Here is a 15,960-nt window from a genome sequence, read left to right on the forward strand (position 1 = left end):
CCTATACTGGTACTGTGGGGAGTAGTCTCATTTTAGCTGATTGGTGGTGAAAGTCGTGACCCTTCACCAGACTGCCTCTGACCCCACTCCAACAGGGAGGTTGTTGGGTTCTTGTTATTGCCTGGTAGGAGTATAAGTCCAGGCTCCCACATGGTCTTCACTGACACTCCTCAGTTAGGGAGGGGATACTTTCTACACTGCCTTGTGGAGATGAAAGCCTTAGCTTGACACTCAGTCTTCTCTGACAGCACCTCAGAAGGACTGGACAGCCTCAAAAGGGTGGAAGTCTAGGTTCTCCATTTAGCCTTTGCTGGTGGGGTAGGCCATAGTTCTCTTGGTGGTGTCTGGATAGAGTAGAATGGTTATCGTCTGAAAGTTTTCTGTCTTACTAGGCTGTCCATTTCTCCGTCCTTCTGCTTGAGAGAGCAGGTTTTTAGTTTGTGTCCAATGTTGTTTCTGGGTTGTTGGCTTCTCCACTACTCAGTGTGGGATAAATGAGGTAAAAAGAAACCCCAGGGAACTCACAGCTATGTCTTTCCTTGGGTCCCACCATCTTTAGCAAGTCTATTGCCTTCTTTCCACCTTTCAGTCTTTTTATGCTTATTTTATATACTTATAATGTGCAAGGTTTTAGCTGTACTTTAATAAGGACAGAGAAAAATATGGTTACTCAATCTGTCTAGCAAAAGAAATCCCTTCTTCAATTCACTTTAAGCACTTGTTTTATCTGAAATGTTTTTATATAAATAATTAATTTTGAACTCTATCAGTTTAGAAATTGATAATTCAGAACATGAACAAAATTTAAGAGGAAGTATTTCAGATTTTAAAAGAATAAACTTTTCAAGCAGTCTTAATTTTTAAAATACATCATCAAGAATGTGATAGGTTGATCTGCAGTAATTTCTGTCTTCTCATTACTTTAGGTGGTTTAAGAATCCTCACCCTCTTTAATTTTTATTTTAGATACATTTAGAAATAGGAAATCTTTATTGCCTTTTAGAATCTGGTACATTCATCTTTTTCTTGTTGAAATACTTTACAAAACCCTTCATATAATCAGCCCCTTGCCTGACATAAATATTATATATATATTTTTTAGTTTCCATTTTTCACCGTTCATGTATTTTTTTAAGTTATATGTATTCAAATCATCCATTTTTCTTTTGTTTTATTGCACTAGAATGAATATATAAATATTCTCCTATGTTAATCCCTAGTTCTTTCCTATTTCCCTTTTTCGTTTTTGTTTTTTTAACATTTAAGACCTTAATCTATCTGGAAATTACTTTGGTGTGTTGTGGTGAAGATCTAAGTTAATCCTCCCAACACCCCCCAAAGGCGGGCAGTTATCTCAGCACCATTTTTACTTTAAGTTGTTTCTCCCTCACTGATTACAAATGTTATCTTCATGATATGCTAGTTTCCTTTGTATATTATATACCATTTCTGGGCATTCAATTCTGTTTCATTATTCTATCTCATACTGGCGTCATATACTTTTCCAAGCATTTAACAAAAAGATGTAATTTGTTTATTAAACATAAAATTTGATTTTTCTATTAAATCAATCACTATATAATTCAGATAATGTTTATCTTTATTTTTTGCCTATATTGTTTCTCAGTGACTGAAAACGGAGTATCAAAATATCCCAACTTACTTATTTAGATCAACCTCTTATGTCTTTAATTTGTAACATACAATGCTGTATTAATATACCAAGTTTATAACTATATCTTCCTTTATATTATGTTTTTTATCAATATTAAGTGACTCCTTCCTCATTTACTGATTTCTGCTGTCAATTTTGCTTTTTTGATCATGTTATTCATAGTATCTTTTTATGAGTTTTATTAAAATTTCATTGCCTGTTTTTAACTTTTAACCCATTCTTTTAAGTATGCCTCACACAGAAACATGAGTTGGATTTTATATAAGTTTGTAAGTTTAGCTCGTGTAGAAAGCATGGAGTTGCGTTTATCTTATGAACTAAGTGAACCATTTAGTACTTAACTAAATATTATTTAATAAAAAAATTAACCATTTATGTTAGTTTATAATTATATGCTAATGCCATTTTTATAATTGTTTTACATTATGTAAAACATAAATGTTTTATCATAATATTCTATCATAAATGTTTTACATTTGCCATCTTGTTTTTTCCGCATTCTTTTTTACGTTGCTTTGCAGTTTTAATTTTACCTGCTGCTAACCTTAAAATGCCTTTAAAAATATACACATAGTCCCTGACTTACAAAGGTTCAATTTAGGATTTTTTAACTTTACAATGCTGCAAAAGTGATATGCATTCAGTAGAAACCATACTTGGAATTCTGATAGCTGATACTTTCCCAGGCTAGTAATATATGGTACAATACTCTCTTCTGATGCTGAGCATGGAGGTATTAGTAAGTCCCAGCTCCCATGAGCTATGCGATAATGAGGGTAATTAATCAATATTCTATAGTGTACTGTGTTGTCAGCATTTCTTGGATAATGTGTTTTGTGTTTTCACATTCAATTGTATCTACAAAACACTCAACTACACTAATTTATGTGTTCTGGGCATGTTTTTGGTAGGCTAGGCTAAGCTAGGATAGGTGTATTTTAACATGTTTTTGACTTACAATATTTTAAACCTTCATTGGGGTTGATCAGGACCTAACTCCATTGTAAGTTAAGGAGCACCTGTACTTAAAAAATTGGCAATTTGTCTGATAAAACTTCTCTTCTGACTCAAGAATACTCAAATAATATGGTCTTGCTCTTCAAGTACCCTTTTAACTTTATTAGCCACTTCCTCTTTGTTGATCAAAACCATGTCTGCAGCAGTTATACAGGGAAAGCACAAGTACAAATGAAATTGGACATACTGAGATTTTGAGATTAAGAATGTTAAGCTCTATAGACTAACTGTAGCATGACACTATTGTGAATTCACAATGAACTGCATAAAAACAGGGTTGCGGTAAACTGGATGAACCAGATAAGTATATTGGCTTTTCTTAAAAATAACTGCAGCTTAGAAGGGTAGTTTATACATTCCCCTGAGAAGATAAAGTATGATGTAGTTTGAAATTTCTATACTTTGTTAAAGAAATGTAATTCTGCTGGTTTCTAGTTTCTGTAGTGTTGGTCTTCTCTCGCTTTTGTTAATATATAATCAGTCACTAAATCCTTCTCATTCTTTCATCAGATTTACTATTTTCTATTTTGGCAACTATTTTTTTAAACTCAGGTCCTTAACAATTCACACCTGTATTATTACAGTGCCTCCTCATTCTATTTATACACTTCGTTGCAATATTATGCTATCAAAGACATTCTTTTCTTACATTCTCCTGTTTACATATGTAAGTAAAGTGGCTCTCAGACAAAATTGAGGCATCTCATCCTAGGCATCAGTATACCCTTCTTACTTTACTGTTGTCTGTATCTAAACTCTGACACTATTTCTCTAACTGGTGTTTCTGCTCTGGCTAAGCAGATCTTACTGTGTTCTAAGATATATCTCCCATTTTTTTGTCTTTGTTCATATTGTTCATACCATTTCTCCTCCCTAAAATGACCTATTTCTTCTGTAGGAGGTATCTGTGATTATCGTATCCATTCTTCTACTTTTACATTTATTAATCATATAGGCTGTGCATCATGAATGTAACTTCTATATTGTATTGTAATTTTTTAACATTTCTGTCTTTCATTTCTCAAAGAATATAACTTGTTTTTTGTGTGTTTTTGGGGTGTGTGTGTGTGACCTTTCTACTAGTTTGTCAAAAATTTTTAGAGTAGGACAGGAGTCTTTCCTTTCTTATTGCTCTGCTCTCCTCTAGGACACTGTCTTTGTTTTTATAGCTGTTTGAAGTTGCGTTGTAAGTACCTCTGTTTTCCAACTTGACACAAACGGAAGAGATCATGGAAGACTGGTCACTGACTTTATTTATTTATTTTGAGACAGAGTCTCACTCTGCTGTCCAGGTTGGAGTGCAGAGGCGCGATCGTGGCTTGCTGTAATCCCCATCTCCCGGGTTCAAGTGATTCTCCTGCCTCAGCCTCCCAAATAGCTGGGACTGCAGGCATGCACCACCATGCCTGGCTAATCTTTATATTTTTCGTATAGACGGGGTTTCACTATGTTGGCCAGGCTGGTCTTGAACTCCTGATCTCAAGTGATCCACCTGCCTTGGCCTCCCAAAGTGCTGGGATTACAGGCGTGAGTCACCGTGCCTGGTCACTTACTAACTTTAGATTCCAGGTTGCCCACCAGCAGGTATAAGGATCATCTCCAGATCGGGAACTCCAGTGCTAACAGACTGAAACTGAACCTTGTCTTTTAACATCTCTAGGGTTTTAATTTCTTTATCTTTAAAAACTACTAAAATTTCAACTTAATAATCTCAAAGGATCCTTCCCATCTATGATTTTTAAAAATTTATACAATATTCTGTGTCATAGAAAATCAATCACTATTTTTAAAATCCATCATGAATTTTTTTTAAATATTGTTTCTTTGTTTACTGGAAATGAATATGGTATAATCTGTACATGTAAGCTATAGATATATGTCAACAAAAATTTGGCAATCAGATTGTCCACTAAGAGTTAAACTATGATTTAAATCAGGGGTCCCCAACCTCCAGCTGCAGACTGGTACCTGCTGTGGCCTGTTAGGAACTGGGTTGCACAGCAGGAGGTGAGCAAGCATTACAGCCTGAACTCTGCCTGCTGATGTGGCATTCGATTTTAACAGAAGCACAAACCCTATTGTGACCTGCGCATGTGAGGGATCCACATGCTCCTTATGAGAATCTAACTAATGCCTGATGATCTGAGGCAGGACAGTTTAATCCTGAAACCATCCCACCTCTGCTCATCATCCATGGAAAAACTGTCTTCCATTAAACCAGTCCCTAGTGCCAGAAAGGCTGGAGACAGCTAATTTAAATCATAACAGATAAGACATACAAAACTCTTTGAAGAGACAGAATGGTTTCTAGGCTTCCTGCCAAATAAGACTCTAATGAGGCCAAAGATAATTATCCTATCCAAAAAAAAAAAATTTAAATCAGAAGTTTGTTAGGTTAAATACACACATATTACCTTTACTATGTATGTATTAAGTACTGGATACTAGGAATCTAAAGGTAGTACCCTTTGGACTACTTTAAAATACATATATATTTCAGCAGGGCGAGATAGCTCATGCCTATAATCCCACGAATTTGGGAGGCCAAAGTGGGCAGATTACATGAGCCCAGGAGTTAGAGACTAGCCTGGGCAACATGGCGAATCCTGTCTCTATGAAACAGACAAAAGTTAGCTGGGTGTGGTGGCATGCATCTGTAGTCCCAGCTACTCAGGAGGCTGAGGCAGAAGGATAGGTGGAGACCAGGAGGTAGAGGTTTCAGTGAGTGAGATCATGCCATTGTACTCCAGCTGGGGCAATACGGTGAAACCCTATCTCAAAAAATATATGGGCCGGGCACGGTGGCTCACGTCTGTAATCCCAGCACTTTGGGAGGCTGAGGCAGATGGATCACTTGAGGTCAGGAGTTCGATACCTTCCTGATCAACATGGCAAAACCCTGTCTATACTAATAATACAAAAATCAGCCAGGCATGGTGGCACACACCTGTAATCCCAGCTACTTGGGAGGCTGAGGCATGAGAATCACTTGAAACTGGGACGCAGGGGTTGCAGTGAGCTGGGTGCCACTGCACTCTAGCCTGGGTGACAAAGTGAGACTCCATCTCAAAAAAACAAAAAATTAAATTTAATTTAATTTAATTTAATTTAATTTAATTTAAAAATACACACACGCACATACATATATAACGCATACATATATTTCAAATGAATATTGACAATATTTCAAAATAAATGTTTTAATCAATTTTTTGTGGAAAAATAAATCTTTACCATCTAAACCATTAATTTTTGAAAGGTAATATTTGCACATAACCCAAATCTCAAAAGTCTCATAAACAGTATTCATCAAAAAGCAAGTCTCCATCCCAGTCCTGCCCCATCCATAGTTAGTTACCTTCTCTGGAGGCCATTTTTTTTGCTTATTTTTCTAGAGATACTCCATTATAAGCATTAAGATAGGTATATATGTTGTGTGTACGTAGGTGTATTTTTCCAATCACTCTCTTTCATGGACTTTAAATTGTTTCCAACTTGTTCACAGATATTTAGGATCTTTCCAATCTTTTAAAATTTCAATGTTCTATGAATATTTTTACACATATGTTATATCACACATGGTTAAATATTTCTGTAGAATAAATTCCTAGAAGTGCAATTGTTGGATCAAAGAATATATGGATTTTTATTTTAAATAGATATTGCTGTACTGGCATCTATGGAGATTGAGTACCAAGTTACACTTTCATAACAATAAACATTATACTTAAGAGCATGTTTCCCATACCCCTCAACACATCCTTTTGGAAAAACAGGACTTTGGAAAGTTACTTTTTTTTTTCCTTTTTTCTTTTTTTTGTCCTTTTAACCCAATGATTCTTTTAGAGACAGAGAAGTCACTTTTTACAAGAACCATGTTTTTCATTCTTTTGTTACTTAACAATAGAAATCATTTTGCAAATATCAAGTTTTGTTAACGTGAGACATGCTTATTATTAGTTGAAAGTTCTAAGGCTACTCTGTTGGGAAAATTAAGATTCACAAACACCTATTATAAATATTAAATTATTTCCATTTGCATTAAATTTTAAGGTAGATTTTAAAATCTACTGACATTCTGGATACAAAGTCTACTTACAATTATTCTATCAAAAAAAAAGTGAAACTCTGAAGCTCTTCCTTTAGATAATCCTGTAAGTGATATTTACAATGTGATAAACCCTTCAAGGAGTCCAGGGATCTTGTACTTACATATTTTATAGTGGAGCAAAAAGTCAAAGGATAAATGCTGAGTCAAGGAACAGAAGGAAAAAAAACATGAGAAATCGTAACTATGAAGACAAAGATTCCTTTCTGAAAGGAAAATGCTTTGGAAATTTTGTTTTAAAACAACACTGCAGGGAATGAGGGGATGAGAGGGGAAGAAAGAAAAGAAGAGAACAAAGAGGAGAGGTAAGAGGAGGGGAATGGAGATTTACATCTTTAGAAATCAGTTATGAAACACACAGCAATTCTGGCCAATGTCAGAAAGCTGAAAGGTATGAAGAAAATATCCTTCCTTTCGAGGCACAAGCACTGACCTGTAAAAGTTGTGTTGCAGTAGCTCTCTGCTCAGGATTCTTCACCAAACACTTTTTAACAAAATCGGTGAAATCATCGGACCAAAGTTCTGGCTTTCTGAATGTCGGTGGTGGATTTGTGGGAATCATAAAAATAGCCTAGTGCAAAGGAAATATCCAAAAGACAGTAAGAATCACAGTAGCACAATCAAATAAACAAATCTCTTTATCTTTTTATCAGACTCTAAATTTGAAAAACAAATTTAAGCTGTTCTAGGATTTCCAGTAAGTCTGAAATTCAGGAAGCCAATCCATCTGCTCCTAATGTAATCATTTCCCATTAAATTTCCTCTATTTGAATTGTAGCTCATTGAGCACATCATTCTTTATTTTACCTATTACTTTTTTTATCAGTCTCCAAAGAAGACTACATTTCTGACCCACTAACAATATTCCCTAAACAGATATATTCCCAAATTTTGCTACTACGTGCCAGATTTACTTCGTTTCAGTTTTATATAAGTACTGCTGCTTCAAATGGGTAGTAGGAGTCCAATTTGCTTTTGCAATCCAGAATATTTAAGTAAAATTACTGCTATAATATGAAATAATACTTGATAGTGCCAAGACTTTTATTTCTTTTTAAATACGAGTCAAAATTTCAAATGAAAAATTTCAAAGTAATACACTACTTTAATTTATCACTAATGATTCAGTACTAATAATTTAGTGGTAATGACAATACATTCAGATAGCTCAAAATTCAAAAACCACAGAAAGACTCCATCTCATCTCTCGCCTCCTAGAGAGTCACCCTGGTATGCTTTTGCTTTTAATCTGAGTATGTTTATGACCCAAGAAGTAGATTAAAAAAACAAAAACAAAAACCTGAAGACATTCTAAATATGAAATACAAAAGTCAGTTAGGGGGCTAATGTAGATGTCCCAACGTGAGTAATAAAATGTTTTGGAAGAAATGAAGCATGAGATACTTCAAAGGAGGAACCAAGAGTACCTGCTAATAATATTGTTTTGGAGAGGTGAAAAAGGGAAGCATGAAAAATTACTCCAGAATTCAAGAAATAAGAAATAGGTACCTTAAATTGCAAGGTACTCAGGTATTTTAATAATTCCCTATATCATTTTTTTGAATGCCCTCAGAATATGCAGCCATTTACTACAATGCATTATCATTGGTTTCTAACTTGGAAAGTGAACCAAGGGACTTTCTGTGGACACAGCAGCAAAGACTCAATATCCAAGTCTGTTGATTATAGGTTAAGAGTCAATCCTTTTACCAGTATATGCATCTTCTTTCATAAAAGGTAAATTCTTTAATAGATTAGAATATTTTTGTGTACCTCACGTCATGCTATACTTATTACATCTATGGTCGTCTTTCAAAAGCAGTGTAGCCAGTATTATAAAACAATAAACATCTTTCAATCAAATATTTATAAAGCATTTTTGTGTGTTCAGAACAATGCTTAATTTAGAGGTATCAAAACAAAGGGCCACAGGCCAAATAGTGCCAGTGGACCTATTTCGTTCAGACAACATCAATCTCACATTGCCACAAGGTATGAATCTGCTGTAATTAGGCTCATTTAAACTAGGACATATGTTCTTCCTTTTGCATGAGCCCTATCTAGCCTGGCTCAATTATCTACTTTATGTGATGGTCCCTTTAAATATCAGATATTGTAAACCTGGCTATTACAGATTTTAAATAGGATACATATCTCAGACCCCCAGAGCTCACAGTTAACTTGTGGAGAAAAAAACAAACACATATGAAACAAATAGCAAACAACAGAGTGCCAAACAATGAAATTCTGCCTGCAAATAACCTAATGAAACTCAGACGGCTCCACAGTTGAGGCAGAACCTAATAAGGCTTTAAAAAATGAGTAAAATGGGGTTAAAAGCAGCTGCTAGAAAAGGCACACAAAACCACCTGCTACTTCCAACTAGAGAATAAAAATAAATTTGAACTCTCATCTCTGCAAAACAGTTCAAAGGACTTACATGAGCCCCTATATAGACTGACCTCAAACTACAGGTAAATTACACTAGATTGTCTAGATAAATATTGTTCATCTGCACTTCTGTTGTAAACTGGGGGATAACACAGTGATTTATGTCCTTGAAGCCAATGCTCTCCTTTGAACTTTGAGGCAATGAGTTGCAGTCTTATCTTCAGATAATCTTAACATATAAGGCTCACCTTAGCAGTAGCTATTAGAAACCCAAGGATAAAAAGCTTAACTCTAACTCTTATTTACCCAGTACTCTCATAAAGTGAACCTCAAATGTCACAGTCTACCCTCAAATATGCATTGAACAAGCATGAACACCAAGCATACAGTCCAAACAAATAAGTCTTAGCGTATGATCTATACCAAAATGTCTCCAGGAAAACCACTATGCCATGTATTTCCATTTTTTAAGGTTAGATCATCAATAACAGATTTTCTTGCCAGCCTTACTGTACTAATTTAACTAATTTAACCTAATAAGGAACAACAGAGGATCCTCTTAAGAATCTCCAGGTTTCATATGAGTTGATTAGGTAATAGGCCCCTTCTATAGAAAGTTTTGGCAATCAGTGGTTCACTCTAGACTAACAATTCATTCCCTTGCCACCAACCAAATCACAGGGACACACATTACAGCCATATAATTTATCTTATCTCTAACACCATTTTGATTGAAGAATGTTAGTAAAATAAATGACATGATTATCCTTGTGTTTGTTTCTACACAATGTGTTGCTTAACTACATACCAAACCTCTGATTATGTTTCTAAAAGAACTACTCTGATCACAAGTAGTTTAAGAGGCCAAGAAATCTAGGTGCTTCAAAACAACTAATTATCTTCATGCCTGAAATGTCATGCCTTAGACTGCAGGAGTACCCAGGAGATGTGGAAAGGGTTGAAAATGAGAAGTTACAATGACTGAACTTTATAATCTCAGTGGAATGAGTCAACACATGTCTGAATCTACAGCAGCTGAGTTTGTGAATGTATAGAAGTGATGGGCATGCCAGAATAACAAAGAAATTCATACCATTATTTAAGAACCTCAGATATATGAGCAAAAGGTTATCTTCACAACAAATAAATGAGATAAAGGATGAGAAAACACTATAAAACTACAAAGAAGTAACAAATATAACTGTTTCCTGACAGCAAACATAATATACAGGTAATAAGCTAAATACAATTTAAAAATAATTTCTGGAAAGGAAATAAAGTAATTACACTAATTTATAAAAGACAGTACAAATAAAAGCAAACGGTACAATGTGATGAGGCCAATACTGGACATAAGACAGAAAAACTGGCTTGAGTTCTAAATCACTACCTGACTGTGTGGCTTTAGTATCATTTTGGTTTTTTTTTCCAAGTAAGGAGGTTGAACTGGATGTTTATCAGGTCCCTTACCAGGTATAAAAAGACCCTGGCACTCTTTACCGGGTATTAAAAAACCTTGGCACTCTAACTGCCTAGCAATTGAAGGGTAAAATTATACTAAACAAATTGCTAGTTAGAAAAGGGATGGAGAAGAGGAAAAAGAGGGAAGGATAGGAAAAGACCTTTTAGATGTTTATATAAAAATGTGAATCTAGGCCGGGCACAGTGGTTCACGCCTGTAATTTCAACACTTTGGGGGGCTGAGGGAGGTGGATTACCTGAGGCCAGGAGTTCGAGACCAGCCTGGCCAATATGGTGAAACCCTGTCTCTCCCAAAAAACAAAAATTAGCCAGGCGTGGTGGGAGGCACTTGTAATCCCAGCCGCTCAGGTGGCTGAGACAGGAGAATTGCTTGAACCTGGAAGACGGAAGTTACAGTGAGCCGAGATCACACCATTGCACTATAGCCTGGGCAACAAGAGGGAAACTCCGCCTAAAAAAAAAAAAAAAGTGAATCTAAATTTTTATCACCACTTCCTCAAAAGCAAATATGAAATATACAGAAATTTTGAAGAGAACAGTAAATCTAAAGTGAATATTTCTCCTATAATAATGTTTCCACAGTAAGCACAGAGTTAAAGTATTGGCACCATGAACTCACAATTCACTCCAGCTCCAATAGCAATCATTAATCTGGCCAAGAAAGGCCAATGTGCCAGCCTGGAAACCAAATTAAGGGAGAGGGTGCAGCTGGTATTCTGGCAGTACAAAGCAAATAAGAGAACCAGCTCTAGACGGCACTGGGTACATAACAGCACCATTACTGGTAACTATCTGACCTATTTACTCTATGCCTCTGTTCCCACATCTTAATATGCGAATGTTAAGGCTGTTCTGAATTTTAAATAGATTAATACATGTAAAACACTTAGAATAATGCCTGCTACAATTGTAAATGCTCAATAATATGAGCTATTATTAACCTAATTTTACAACTGAGGCTCACAAGAGTAAGCTAGCTCATTCAAGATCACACAGCTAGTAAACTGAATGTCAAAATTAGAACTCAAGTTTGATTCCTTAGCATATGCTACCTCACATTACCTCTACATTTCCATTAAATTTCTGCTGCACATAATTTTAAGATAAAGGCTCTGTTATATACATTCAGTCTCTAGAAAAAAATGGAAAAGTATTTGTAACAAAGATGATTATAGTTTTACTATCTTTAACAGTAGAAAACTGAAGAAAAAAAAGCCAAACAATTGAGGGTGCTAAGTAAACTATATATGAATAACATAAAGTAACATATTGCCATAAAAAGTGACAAACGTGTGAATTACAAAACCACAAAGAACAGTTCTTAAAAAGCAAAAATGAGGGAGTAAAACAGTAAAGACTGCTTTCACATAAAAACGACTAGTATGCAGCAATAAAAACTAAAAGATGATATAGAATCTTAAAAATTTAAACTGTCAATTCATAGCAGCAATTATGTACAAGATTGTATAAGTGTCTTTAAAATTTATTTTTACTATGATGGCTTTTTAATTTTTTTTTAACTTTTAAAAATTACACTTGCAGCTAGGCAAAGTGGCTCATGCCTGCAGTCCCTGAGCTGAGAGGCTGAGGGAGGAGGATCGCTTGAGCCCAGGAGCTCAAGACAAGCCTATGCAACACAAGGAGATCCTGACTTTATTTAATATATATATATTATGTATATATATATATATATATTTAAAAGTATCTAAAAAATTATACTTGCAACTGCAACAGCTTCATTTGATACCACCCCGCAAGCTGTCACCTATTCTAGTCTGCCCCACAACCACCTCTTACTCATGCACTATTTAATATACTCAATTGCTTCCAGTTAAATCTTAACCATCTTTGAAGACTGAAATATAATATCCCTTTAATACAATTCAACAATATCATAAAACATGGCTGTAGAGAAAAGTAAAAGTGAACAAAAGCCAACACTGAAAGAACTTTATCATAAATTTCACTCTCTCAGATAGAAGTCCTATGATCAGTTCAACTGACTTTTGTAAGCACACAAATATATCCATACCTGCAATATATTAACTTCTTCAAGAAATTTAGAGTCTAATGGAATACAAAAATGCATATGAAATCATTTTAATAAAATAGTGTAAGTGCTCAAATACATGTGAGCAATGGATATTACAAAAGACGACTTAGCCCAAATGGGTATGTGAGCTAGAAGGGTATGGGAAGATGAGATTTCAGCTGAGTCATAAATAACGAGTGAGTCAGTGAAGCACAGAAAGGAGACCAGCATCTTCTAAGTCGTGAAGTCTGAAACCTCATGGAGCTGTGAAACCTCATGGAGCTGTGAGAGAAACTGACTTACGTCAGATATAGGGCAGGAAAATTACAAGGTGAGCCAAAGGCATCTTGTTTCCCATAAAGAAAGAAATCACTAATACTAACTGGATCACATCAGAAGTTCAGCACTTGTAGAACTTAAGTTATCAGCCATAAAAGAATCTGATTTAACTGATCTGGGGTGGTGACAAGGTACAATATTTTCTCACATCTCCCAAGCAATTCTAATATGCGAGTAACATGGAGTACCACTATTCTAAAATATAAAATACAAGACAAGTGTTAGCACTCTTTAATATTTCAACTTCAGAGCTTTCCATATTTTAATCTTGTACTCTGATTAGTTATAAACTTATCCTCTAAATGCCCTGGATAACATGGAAACTACTTGAAGGCAAAACAATGTCTTCTATTGTCTGAATGTTTGTCTCTTGCAAAATTCTTACGTTGAAAGCAAATCACCAATGTGATAGTATTAGAAGGTGGGGCCTTTGCGGGGTGATTAGGTCATGAGGGCTCCACCTTTGTGAATGGAATTAATGCTTTCATAAACAAGTCCCTACAGAACCATCTAATCCCTTCTGCCAAATAAGGACACATAGAAGGTGCCATCTATGAGGAACAAGCCCTAACTAGACACCAAATCTGCTAGCACCTAGATCCTGAACTTTCAAGCCTCCAGAACTGTGAGCAATGCATATCTTTTGTACAAAATTACCCAGTCTAGGTATTTTGTTATAGCAACCCAAACAGACGATACAATCACTTAAGTTTTGTATGTCAACTGCATTAGGCATAGTACTTCGCCATAGTAAAATCTAAATTTATATTGAGAGTGTTGATATAAAGACATCCAGTTCAGTATGGTGACTTGAACATACTGATTTACGTCAACTCCTTCCCCAAAATCCTGCTAAAGTAGAGTAAGAATTTTAAAAAGACTTAAACCTCCAAAGTCAGAAGGGCAATAGAAAATAAGAGATAGCAATAAAATTTTGGAAATAGAAAGTAGATGAAAGAGTCATAACTGACTCAAAAGATCTGAGAAATCAGTAAGAAGCACATCAATTCCCTCCAAATAACTGGAAAAAAAAAAAGTCTAAGAACTTGGAAGTACCAAATATATCTAAAGATAGTGGACACCTGTAACAAGGAACACACTGGGTATCCCAATCTTGGCTTCTAAAATGCCAATCGCCAGTAAAAGCAACCTATGCTCCTTGAGGAAATGACTCATTTCAAAGGCAAAATAGGGAAATCATAAGGTTAGCTTTGGTATCTTGCTGGGCCAGAAGGTTAAGAAAACACTCAAAAGATTAATGGTATTATGTCAAAAGGACATACAAATAACCAAATTTAGGATAATTTGAGCATCAAAATAATAATAATTACACTAGGCATATAGACTATAACTGATAGTAACAAATTTTAAAAAATTAGTCTACGTGATTTTTTTTTTTGAGATGGAGTCTCACTGTCACCCACCCAGGCTGGAGTGCAATGACACGATCTAGGCTCACTGCAACTTCCACCTCCCAGGTTCAAGCCATTCTCATGCCTCAACCTCCCAAGTAGCTGTGATTATAGGTGCCTGCCACCACGCCTGCCTATTTTTCACATTTTTAGTAGAGACGAGGTTTCACCATATTGGCCAGGCTAATCTCAAACTCCAGACCTCAAGTGATCTGCCCACCTTGGCCTCCCAAAGTGCTGGGATTACAGGTGTGAGCCACCGCACCTGGCCTATGATGTTATTTTTCAAAGAGTTTAAGAAAAGCTATTCTTTATAGAAAAATTCTAAAAACACACAGTAACTGAAATAGAGTATCAACATATTACACCCTCAACGTAATTTAGTGATCAATTCAGGCAAGGAACACCAATGGATACTTGAGTTTGGATATCTGTCCCTTCCAAATCTCATGTTGAAATGTGGTCCTCAATGCTGGAAGTGGGGCCTGGGAAGGAAGCGAAGGAGGAAGGGGGAAGGGAAGGAGGAAGGGGGAAGGGAAAGAGGAAGGGGGAAGGGAAGGAGGAAGGGAAGGGAAGGAGGTAGGGAAGGGAAGGAGGTAGGGAAGGGAAGGGAAGGAGGAAGGGGGAAGGGAAGGAGGAAGCGGGAAGGGAAGGAGGAAGGGAAGGGAAGGAGGAAGCGGGAAGGGAAGGAGGAAGCGGGAAGGGAAGGAGGTAGGGAAGGGGAGGGGGAAGGGAAGGAGGAAGGGAAGGGAAGGAGATAGGGAAGGGAAGGAGGTAGGGAAGGGAAGGGAAGGAGGAAGGGAAGGGAAGGAGGAAGGGAAGGGAAGGAGGAAGGGAAAGGAAAGAGGAAGGGAAGGGAAGGAGGAAGGGAAAGGGAAGGAGGAAGGGAAAGGAAAGAGGAAGGGAAGGGAAGGAAAAGAGGAAGGGAAGGGAAGGAGGAAGAGAAGGGAAGGAGGAAGGGAAGGGAAGGAGGAAGGGAAGGGAAAGAGGAAGGGAAGGGAAGGGAAGGGAAGGGAAGGGAAGGGAAGGGGGAAAGATGATATAGAGAGATAGAATGAATAATGCCCCCGTCCCCCAAGATGTCTACGTTCTAATCCTCGGACTTGTGAATATGTTACTTAACATGGCAAAAAAGGATTCTGAAGATAAGATTAAAAGTCTTGAGGTGGAGAAATTATCCTAAATTATCTAGGCAGCCAAATGTAATCAGAAGGGTCCTAAAAAGTGGAAGAGAGAGCCAGGAGAGTCAGAGAGAGATGTGAGTGTGAAAGAATGGTCTGCTTTGAAGTAGTCTTCAAATAATGCTGCTTTGAAGATAAAGGAAGAGGGCCATGAGCCAAAGAATGTGGGCAGCCTTTAGAAGCTTGAAAAAGTAAGGAAACAAAATCTCTCTGAGACACTCCGGGATAAAAAAAGCAGCCCTGCCACCACTTCAGATGTAGCCTAGTGAGATCTGTGTTAGACAGGATATTTTGGAAAGCTCCAAAATGATCTCCTTTGACTT

At 36.4% G+C, this 15,960-nt stretch overlaps 1 protein-coding gene across 1 annotated transcript in view; it reads right to left on the reverse strand.

Annotated features, from left to right (window-relative positions):
* Positions 1-15,960, reverse strand: part of STK3 (serine/threonine kinase 3) — a 352,058-nt gene that overhangs the window by 148,546 nt on the left and 187,552 nt on the right. The window contains exon 7 of the mRNA XM_010385616.2: positions 7,234-7,371. Coding sequence (XP_010383918.1) covers positions 7,234-7,371 — 138 coding nt within the window. The remainder of the gene's footprint in view (positions 1-7,233; positions 7,372-15,960) is intronic.

The sequence above is a fragment of the Rhinopithecus roxellana genome, chromosome 9 (genome assembly GCF_007565055.1).
Source record: "Rhinopithecus roxellana isolate Shanxi Qingling chromosome 9, ASM756505v1, whole genome shotgun sequence".
Taxonomy (NCBI): Eukaryota; Metazoa; Chordata; class Mammalia; order Primates; family Cercopithecidae; genus Rhinopithecus; species Rhinopithecus roxellana.